The 11300-nt window shown below is 38.1% G+C and overlaps 1 protein-coding gene across 1 annotated transcript in view; it reads left to right on the plus strand.

Annotated features, from left to right (window-relative positions):
- The window catches only part of LOC126473548 (COP9 signalosome complex subunit 5), a 31115-nt gene extending 20805 nt beyond the window's left edge, over positions 1-10310 (plus strand). The window contains exon 4 of the mRNA XM_050100679.1: positions 9494-10310. Coding sequence (XP_049956636.1) covers positions 9494-9937 — 444 coding nt within the window. The 3' untranslated portion in view covers positions 9938-10310. The remainder of the gene's footprint in view (positions 1-9493) is intronic.
- The last annotated feature ends 990 nt before the right edge of the window (positions 10311-11300 follow it).

Here is an 11300-nt window from a genome sequence, read left to right on the forward strand (position 1 = left end):
CATTTGTGTCCAATTTCTTAAAAATTCATTTTGAATTTTCAGTATGTTGTTCTGCTCTTCAGATAACCCTTTCCCCCATTCAATTTCATTACGTGTTCATGCTGTCATTTTACTATAACTTTCCTGCATTTCCTATTGATTTGATTCTTGTACACCTTTCTTTTCCTGGACATTTTTATATATTTTTTTCTTTTGTCAATCAACTATAGTACTTGAGGTTTCTTTACAGTTATCTTCATTGTACCTGTATTTGTGTACAATCTACCTGTGTTTGTCTACAATTATCTGTGATTGTCCTTTATGGGGATGTCCATTCCTCCCCACTGAAATTCCAACTATGGCATTTGTTATCACACTGCTCCTGGGTATGCCTAGCAATCCAGTATGTGATTTTGGAATATCTTGTCTGTTTAGTATATAATCCAGATAGTGTATGTTGCCCTTTTTCGTGTATTATATTGTTGTTCTTGAACAGTGTATTTGCTTATTACCAGCTGAATGTTACTCTTTTGTCAGTTTTTCAATCTCTTTTTTCTTGGTCACCTCCCTCTTGGCAGTCACCTCTCAGATATCCTAGTGGTGTTCTGATCCAGAACGTTTTACAGGACCATGCCATTATTATGGATTTCCCTTTAGCAGTAGTTTCCATCCCTTAGGGCAGGAAGTTGCCTTGAATTTGTATCTGCTCCTCTGCCTTCTCACCAGAACTCTTTGCTTGCCACACTGGTGATTTTTATTCAAATCAGTGGCTGGGATCAAATTCTGAACCAAAGACCTTTCAATCAGTATTTTGTCACTACCCCTTGGCCATGGTGACCCTATTAATAGACTTTAATAGTATCATCGGAAAATTCAGTTGAGGAAATTAACACACTATGAGGCAGAATTGCTGACCAGTACTTACCTTCAGGGTGGAGAAGTGTTTAGCGTGGTCTACTCTCATCCTCAGTAAGGGTGGGTCTCTCTCATTTTGGGACCTAAATGACCTGCCCTTCCTTTTTAACCTTCCCCATTCAAAATCTCTTTCTTTTCTGTGTATGAAGGGTGATCAAAAAGTTTCCGTTTCAGGGTGTTGCAGTAGTGTACTTGCACACAGCATGAAGATGATACAGGTGTATAAGCACCAACAGGTAGCCAAGGTATTAATGTGGCATTTGTGTCTTTCAGATGTGCTTGCGGTAAATGTGGAAGTGCGAACTATGACAACATTATTACCAACGCGTCCAAAGAGGACCAACATGTTATTCTTTTCTTGGCTGCTTAAGGACAAACACTGGTAGACATCCATCAGAGAATGTAGATTGTGTCTGGGGCACCATGTCTCAAAAATCACCATTGTGGAATGGTAAACAAAGTTCTGTGCTTGGTGCTGCAGCTTCATGTTAACACATGTCGCCATATCGCAAATGTTGTAATGCAGAAGTTACACCAGTGCAAGTGGGCGACACTTGAGCATCTGCTTTATAGTCCTGATCTCTCCCCATGTCATTATCGTGCCTTTGGTCTCTTAAAAAAGTCCTTTAAGGGTTGATGATTCCTGTTGGAAGAGGATGTGTAGCAGACAGTTAAAGACTTCTTCACACAGCAGGACGTGACGTTTTACTAAATGGGTATCTTCAATCTGCCATTTTTAGTAGCACTTTATTATAATTCACAGTCAAGATCATAGTTACACTGCGTAACCTTTATAAATAACTAGTTCCAGGCAATGATCATATCAGATTCAACTTGGTGCTCTCTACCGATACAGAGTATATTGTCACTTATAATGTGCTGGTAACGTCCTCCAGACTTAGACGGCATCATACATGACAAACTACTTTCTGTTGGAAGAATATACTTGGTCAACTTTAGTGATTGGCACTGGCTGAAACTGTTTTGGAAAGGTTATGTTATATAATTTTCATTTTGAATGTTAGTTAGAGTTAATTGATGTTTGGTCTGTTTACTTGCCTTGATAGGCACCACTTAATGTGAACCTTGTTCTGCCATATGTACAAGGGCCTCCTCTTTTCTGGCTAAACTTCTGAGAAATGAGAAATAGGCATGCTTGAAAGAAAGCTCTGAATGTAAAGTTAACTGGATGCTATATGCTACACTGGTTATTATTTTACAAGAGAAAAAGTACATTATTTGATAAATGAAAGTAGAATTGTTGGGAATGGTACATCACTTTGGCAGATGCATTTGACCAGTGTGTATATGCCCCGGTTCAACCGGGAATTTTTTCATCCCAGAGAAAACGGGGAAAAACCTGGGAATGTTTTAGAATTCCAAGAAGTTTTCATTGTTTTTGTTTTCAGCTAAATTTTTGAAATTTTGACTGGTAAGGATTGATACACTAACAAAGAATTTTATTGTATCCCGCTACTGCAGAACATTACTGCAGCTGTTTTGGTTGGCAGGAGAGCCAACACCGTGTTACTAGAGGAGGCCGAAAGGCACGCGTTTTAGCTCACGCAGGCTGGCGTGAGGTCTGGAACAGGACAAGGAAATTAGAATTTAGGAAAACGGACGTAGCTGGTGGAATACTTAACTTTAATCCATTAATGAAGAACTTCGGTCTTGACGGTACATGATTCACTATCAGTAGTAACTGATAATGGCGCCTTGCTAGGTCGTAGCAAGTGACGTAGCTGAAGGATGTGCTATACTATCGTCTCGGCAAGTGAGAGCATTTTTTGTCAGTGCACCATCGCTAGCAAAGTCAGTTGTACAACTGGGCGAGTGCTAGGAAGTCTCTCTAGACCTGCCGTGTGGCGGCGCTCGGTCTGCAATCACTGACAGTGGCGACACGCGGGTCCGACATATACTAACGGACTGCGGCCGATTTAAAGGCCACCACATCAGCAATAAAACATAAACAAAGAAAAAATAAAATAAAACTTAAATTGCAAAGGACGTGCGCCATTTACAACAACAAAACACAGTACACACACAAGTGTCTGTCAACAGCAAAATGTGTCAAAGGCTTTATGACGAAGATTATGCAATACTTCATAACAACAAACTGCTTCCAACAAGCGTGATGTCACAACTGTTTAGATTGGGTTCATTTGAGCAGTCACCAGCACGCTCACACGAGTGCACTGTTGAGTCACATATGAGCAGTGCCATCTGATTATTTGAAGTGTGGCTGTAGGCTGTATCAGTAGTAACAACAAGCAGCCAGGTGCTACCCAGAAAAATTTTTCTGACGCGCTGAAGCTGCCGGATTTGTGCAAGCGCAGAACAGTCAAAGTTGTAGTGAGGAAAGGGGATAGTCTTCATGAGACCCATTTTTACATTTAGTGATTTTGCTCTTTTCTCTTCGTGTACAGCTCTCATGTCAGATGGAAAGAAAACCGAATTCTTTGGCCGGGACCTATTAATGAATTCAAATATAAAATATGTTATTAGTTTCAGTTTTCTGATTTTATTTTATTTCCGCATTTTTGGCTGTCAAGTATTGATCATCTTGCTGAAGGATGAAGTTATTTTTGTCAATTTGCTAAAGAAATGAGGCTGTTATTAATCTTTCCTCCAGAGGCAGTCAATTTATTTGAAATGAAGTCTTTCATTCCACATTATTAGCTATTTTCAACTGTTTGCTGAACTTCAAGTGCACACTTACATCTTTTGGCATGTATGGCATCATGCTGTAATAAAGAGTCAAACATGAGATAATACTGTACTGATACTCCAAGAAAATTTGCATCCCAAAAACCACACTGAAAAGTTTAATATCAGCCTACTTCTTTGTGGATCAGGATAAACAAATGCGCACTTTAATCCAAATTATACATTTCGGTATGGTTTACGAAATCCTGATGCTCTTGGAGTATCCTCCAGTGTCCTGTTTCGTTTATGATGTAATGTAAGATCTCTTAATGTTAAATATGTATGAACGTATGGGCTTGCTAAGTAACTGCAGCTATGCACGCTCAGTAATGCCTCTTTTCTGGCGCGCTCTGACTACTGCTGAAACAAATTCTAACAGGTCATGAGAAAATATTGAGAATGGTGGTTTGAAAAGTATTATTTCCAAAATAAATTTCATTTTATGCATGAAGAATTATGTTACGTGTGAGAATGTGCTATAAATTTCTTAAATCACAGATTGTTTGACTCTCATTTAAAGCTTAATACTTTGAGAGCCGACAACTTTCAACAATGTCAAACCCAGAAGACAAGACATTTATGTTGTTATTTAAAATTTTACTGGCACATTTGATTGATGTCTCTTAAAGTGTTACACATGCAAAAAAAGACCAGTATTATAAGTGAAAGCTTAGCTTTTCTTCTAGCCACACGGTGTATATTAATTTAAACCATTAACTTTTCGTGTTTGTGCATTCATGCTACTTAACAGTGATGTTGCTACTGGCTGACTATGTCACGTGTCCTATGCTCTAAATATCTGGTATCATTGGCTGGTGAGATAACCTGACTTGAGTGTATCACAATTTCAATTCGGAAACTAACATGCTGTGTTTGGTGGAATTTAAATATATACTTTTGTAATAAGAAAATGTGCAGCATGTCATAATAAGAAAATACACACCATACATGTTGCTGCACATCGATGATCTTTCCAAAACTTGTTTTTTTCTGGGTTTCAGTTTCTAAAGTGGTGGGAAGTTCTACACCAGTGTACAAAAGCTTAACCGTTCAAAGGATTGATAAGTTTTACAGTTCTGAGGGAAAGTATACTGTTACTTAACATGGAAAATTGTATTTTCACCCAGCAAAAAGCATGTTTTTAACCAGGAAATCTGGGAAAAATCTAGGAATTTTTTCCGTTCACATATATACCCTATTACAGCACGTTGACGTATAAGTGGACATTCTTTCTCAGCTGGAATACCGACAGTTTTAGATTGAGGAGTATTTCATACCAGTTCCTGCAGCATAGCTGATTTACTGACGAATATTATTGTTATATTGCTAGAGAAGGCCGAAATGCACGCTATAAGCTCACGCAGGATGGCGTGAGGTCTGAAACAGGATACGTAATGAATGCTATAAAGAAAAGTACGTAGCTGCTGGAATACTTAACTTTAATCCATCATTTGTATACATCGTTCTTGATGAGACATGCTTCATACGATAACTATCAATTGCTATGGCGCCTTGCTAGGTCGTAGCCATTGACTTAGCTGAAGGCTATTCTAACTATCTTCTCTGCAAATAAACGAGGCTTCGTCAGTGTTGCATTGCTAGCTAAGTCGTCCGTACAACTGGGGCGAGTGCTAGTAAGTCTCTCGAGACCTGCCGTGTGGTGGCGCTCGGTCTGCGATCACTGACAGTGGCGACACGCGGGTCCGACATGTGCTAATGGACCGCGGCCGATTTAAAGCTACCGCCTAGCAAGTGTGGTGTCTGGCGGTGACACCACAATTATGCTGACATGTAAGCCTCAAACAGTATTCTTAATGCAACACAGTATCCTATCTTTCAACAATGGCAAAATGGAAAGCTATAATGGCTCTTTTACAGACAGAGTTTTCCCACCGACTGAACGGAAAGTATAGTTGTACACACCTGTGTCATGTGTCGTGTGCCCCTCAACCCCCCCCCCCACACACACACACACACACACACACACAAAATCAATAGTTACGGACCAATCAGTTTAAAGACAACCATACGCAATCTTGAGGAGAGGGTGTCTGGAAACGAAATTTGCTTGTACCATCTCATTGCGAATTTCGGAGATCTAGATCCCCAACTGACCACCTTTAAAAAATGGAGTCTTCTGCTAGGTAGGATTTTTCTTTCACATTAGCAACATGTAATAGCAGTCTTGCTTCATTTACAAGGGGCATACTGTACAACACAGCTGGGGGCTGTTTACCACTTTATTAATAAATTACTTCATCAACTTTTCCTGTTTAGTGTTAATGTGGGTGTTAGTAATCAATATTTACAACAAAACAGGGATCTTTAATGCCACTCTTTTCTCAATTGCCATAAAAGGTGTTACTGCCGCTACTGTACCAAATGTGTTGTCAGCCTTGTATATCAATGATTGGTGTTTGTAGTGCACTTTTACATCAATAAGCTGGGTAGTATTTCATCGGCAAACAGCCATTCATAAAACATTGGTATGTGCTGCAAACCATGGATATTATTTTTTGCCTGCATAATCCCATGTCATTCACTTTCACAGAAACCAAGTGAAGTGATGCATTGGTAGAACAGTGGATTCATTTTTGAGAGGATGGTATTTTAAATTCTCATCCAGTCATCCAGATTATTTTTCCTATACCAGTAAAGTAAATAACGGGATGGTTCCTTTGAAAGCAGCTAGCTGATTTCCTTACCTAAACTGAGCTTATGCTTCATATCTTATGACTTAATTGTCAATGGGGCAGTACTTTCTAATTTTTCTTACTCTGATGTATACAGAATTCAGTCTACGTACCTACACCCTCAATTATTTTGGGTAACCAGCAGCCGGAAGTGGTAAATAACTTTAACTTTTTAGGTCTGCTGTTCTGACGAGGTTGCTGCACATGAAGTAGCTCAAGACAATCGGTACTTGTAAATTAATTATCACACTTCCTCAGAAAAATCTTTCATGATGAGATGATTGATGGGTTCTATTAAAATCTTAACCTAATGAACCCTGTGCCCACCAGTGTTCACTTTGTGATTTCATGCACAGGCTGTTTTGATAGTCTCCGTATGGGAATAGCTGTTACACATTTAAAGATAAACCACAAACAACTTTTAGTTAATTATGCAGTTGAGGTTCATTGTGCTTGGGCATACCTGTTATACAATACTTTTCCACACACCCCAGGATCCATCTCCTCGTGAACCACTTGCAAACTAGGAGAACAGGAGCAGTTAGAGTAGCACAGAGAGCTCATTTTTTTTCCCCTATGAGAACTTGCCAGCCCACCATCCCAGACATGGTGCCACCATAGTGTCCCACCTTACCCATTGTACAAATGAACTTCCTGTGTCACATATCCCCAATCTAGCCTACATTGTTGTAGGTTCAATTCAGTCCTCCATAACCTTTAGTTCAATATAAAGTAGAGGTAAGAAGGATGCCACGAAAGTCAGCTGTTCATTCACTGACTATAGTTTTATGAGCAACTTGTTATTTTCTCTGTTAGCAGTATCTACACAGCAGAATTAGTAACAGTAATAGGAGATTTAAAACACCGAAGCTGCCAGAAATACTGTTGTGTGCAGTAGTTTAAAGGTGATTAACATTTACTGTACAACCTACTTATTAATCTCTGCCATTCATAGACTTTTATAGGACCCGCACAATACCATCTACTTTCACCATTGCACATTTGACACATTCTTTCATTGTACCATTTAAGTCATTTTGTGTGATGGCATTACAACCCTTGTGAATATTTTAGCGTATATTGTCTGCAGTGTTTCACTATTTGTTCATTGTTATGAGGATAGAAGGATTAAAAACCATGCTGGTGAGTTTATTTATAAATTTCATTTTTTTATCTCATTAATGGGAAGCTAGCAAAGTTTTCAGTCTCATTTATGTGCTTGTCGACAAATCAGTGCCTCTAATATTCGGCAAATTACTCCAAAATTATTTTCATTCTATATCTTCATCATCATCATCATCATCATCAGGTTTGTACATCAAATCATAGTCTGACCTCTGTAGTTGAATACTATGTTGCTGCATACAGTTATTTCATCATTTGGCATCACATGTTACGCTCACTAGACAAAAAATTAGGCACTCGTGGAGAAATCATTACAGACATTATGTAATACTGTGTAAATCCCCCCCCCCCCCCTTTTTCCCTCTCCCAGGCTAGATAACCACTGGATTCAGTTAAGAGGTGAGCCCACAAGATTGTGCAGTTACATCGCTTCCAGGTTAAGGCCACTTGCTGGGGATTTGATCACACAACTCCACCAAATTGCGGGGATGCTGATGCCTGCATTTTACTCGCTGTTCCAACATGTCCTACGATTTTCTGTGGGAGTTCAAGTCGGGTCTTTTTGCAGGCCAGTTAAGATAATTAGGTGTGGGAGTGTTCAGAAAACCAGTCACATATTCTTCCAGCCTGGTGAATATAGTTATCTTGAAAAATAGGGGTATTAGTGACCTGTTGCAAGGTGACAGACTCCAAATATTCGTTGAATGCAGTTCCTGTTGCAATGTTCTCTAATTAGTGGGTTGGGATGGACCTTCATTCACTGCCTGCAGCAATTTCTGTTGAGTTTGGAAGTGATCTTGATCCACAGGCTGTGAAATACGTCTCTGGCCACTTTGTTAGTCTGTTTTTCTGACCACAATTGTGACATCATGTTGTATGGCCATGTGTGTTACACAACTGCTTGTAACACATTGAACAGAGTGTGCTATAAAACACCGACAAATCCTGCAATTTCACACACCATATGGCCATGGGTACGGTCAAACATGATTGCCCCTTTTTGTCACTCCAGTCGCTACATTTGCCCATGTTTATATACAATGTCCGCACGAAACATAAATGCCTCACTGATCACTACTGTCTCATGCTCACATAGAACCAGAGCACACATGGTTGAGCACGTGACTCAATCGGTGCACCGTATGTAAAGGCTTAGCAGTTCATCTGTGCGTGTGCACTGGGGTAACTACTTTTTTGTCTGATGAGCTTACACTGAAATGCTTCCTTCGTACTTAATATCTAATTACTGTCCTGTCTTATTATGAATGAAGTGTCATACATCTACCAATCTAAATATTTAGTACAAAAGGCAGTCAAGTGTAGTGCTTGTTTGCCAAAATATCTTATAAAAATGTCTTTCATATCCATTGATCATAGGTAACATGTTAGTGAGCCTTACGCCCTTTAATGGCATTCACTGTGGTAAGAAGATATAGTGTCATAATGGGGTTGTGTTGTTATTCATGGCATTTGTTCACATAAAAGTTTCTGTGGTCACTTCCTCAGGTATCTTCATGAATAGATAGTGACATAGAAGTAGGTCTGTAAAATTTTATTTATCACTTCATTTTTCCACGACATAAACTTTTGAGGTCAAAATTAAATTATTTCACATGGCATTTCAACAACTACCACTACTACTACAACTACAACTACAACTTTATTTATAGAGCTGCTGCTCAATTCTAAAAACCTTTTTCTTTCTCTTGCTTGATGACTTTTTTCATATTATACGTGGTGGTTTTATTTTCTGGGATTTATTTTTTACCATTTTTCAACTACAAATTTTGGTGCATATCCTCTTTATAGTATATTGATTCCCACATGGAAGTACACATGAAGTTTCTTCATGTCAATTATCTACACATGTGTAATTATCATTTTGGTATGGCTGCAGACTTTTTCTAGTTAAATAGTTTTCTCAGGTATTAGATATAAACTTGGGCTGTTTGATAGTTGTGCTGTCTTTGTTCATTGTCACTTATGTACCAATATGAATAATGATTTAATAGTAACACAACTTGATACCAATTTTTTATAGATATAAATATAAATGTTTGTCTTTATCTTAACAGGGGTACAAACCAGCTAATGAAGAACCATCAGAATACCAGACAATTCCTCTGAATAAAATAGAGGACTTTGGTGTACACTGCAAGCAGTACTATTCATTAGAAGTGACATATTTTAAATCAACTTTGGATAGACGTCTTCTTGATTCACTGTGGAACAAGTATTGGGTCAACACCCTGAGCTCTTCGAGCCTCCTTACCAATGCTGACTATACCACTGGGCAGATTTTTGATTTATCTGACAAACTTGAACAATCAGAAGCTGCTCTGGGTCGTGGAGGATTTATGTTATCAGGTGCTGATCCGCATGAAAAGCGTACAGAGGACAAATTAATGAAAGCAACAAAGGACAGCTGCAAAACTACCATTGAGATAATTCATGGCTTGATGGCACAGATGATAAAGGACCGCTTGTTCAATCACATAAAACCCAAATGTGACATTTAAAATGACTTAAGTTTATATAAATTTTTCTGTGAATAGGTTCTCAGAGGCCCTTGTGACTGGAAATGATTGTACCTTGTTACATCAGAGAACTGATTGAACTAGTTTAATTTCATGTTTGTATGTGATCTCAGACTTGCACAGTTATATGCTGATTGTGCATCCAGGAGAGTACATAATGTTACACAGTTTAATTTTGCCAGAGAAATGTTTTTGTGTTCCTTGTCTCATTGAGGTTAAAACTGCAAGTACTAATTACAGCTGAGAAGGTAACTTTTCAACAAGGTAGCTGCTTTCAACATCTAAACTCTTCCAAATTATGATCGTGTTATTCAGGCTTTTAAAAATAAAATATTATTTATTCACTTCCTGTAAATGCACCATTATTTCTTTTGATGTAGTTCATGTACAAGTCTTTATGTAGACTTTACAGTGCTTAATTCAGTGAAATGTTGTATGTGAAACAAAGCTCAAACATCTGTCATACACTTCTCAAGTGTTGCCATTATCATTTTTGCTACATGCTAGATGGTTCATACAATGTATTCAATTTTTGACATAGAATCATTCCCTTGTGGTAAAACTAAAACTACAAGAAATAATTTTCTTTTTGAGAAATACATTTGAGTTAAAAAGTATCAATTTCAGACATTAGGCATTTAACTGCCTGTTGTGTAACATAGCAATAAATTTAAAAGTGCTCATCTACTTAAAGTGAATCTATATGTAAAATAAGAAAAGTGCACAAAATCACTAAAGAACCATTAAAGACAAGCAGTAAAATTACCTGCCGATGAAACTAAAAGAGAAGAGAAAGGAATAAGTATTATGGTGAAATAAGGTGGGTTGAAACATCTTCATTTCCACTTCCAATTCCAAGGAACAGTATCCAAAGCATGGTGTAACCATTTTGGCGTTGGCTTCATATGATTTCCATAAACTGTTCCAAATTAATGACGGCACATTTCACTTAATGAGCCTTGGCTGCCTCCGTGCTTCATCTTTTGCACCAGTTCACCATTACACCTTACAAAAGAAATGGATATGCTTTATGGGCTTTATACTTTTTCTTTTTTTATCTTCACAAGAAGAAGCCATAGCTCTTGTTTCAGTATTCAAATTTTTAAACACTTTTGCCAAGGACCTTTATTACTATAAACACAACTTCGGTTTGTAAGTTTATTCAACTTTGTTACAGGAGAAGACATTCATAACATGGCTTCAGGATGGTAAAAGCACCATGAAGCATCCACCACAGATGGTCAAGAAAAGAAAGCCCAGGTATACAATGAATTCCAACTTTATTTTAGTCAAGATAACAAAAGTTTCTTTTGTTGAAGTCTGTTTGAAAATGATCACAAAGAAA

Source organism: Schistocerca serialis, chromosome 1, assembly GCF_023864345.2.
Source record: "Schistocerca serialis cubense isolate TAMUIC-IGC-003099 chromosome 1, iqSchSeri2.2, whole genome shotgun sequence".
NCBI lineage: Eukaryota > Metazoa > Arthropoda > Insecta > Orthoptera > Acrididae > Schistocerca > Schistocerca serialis.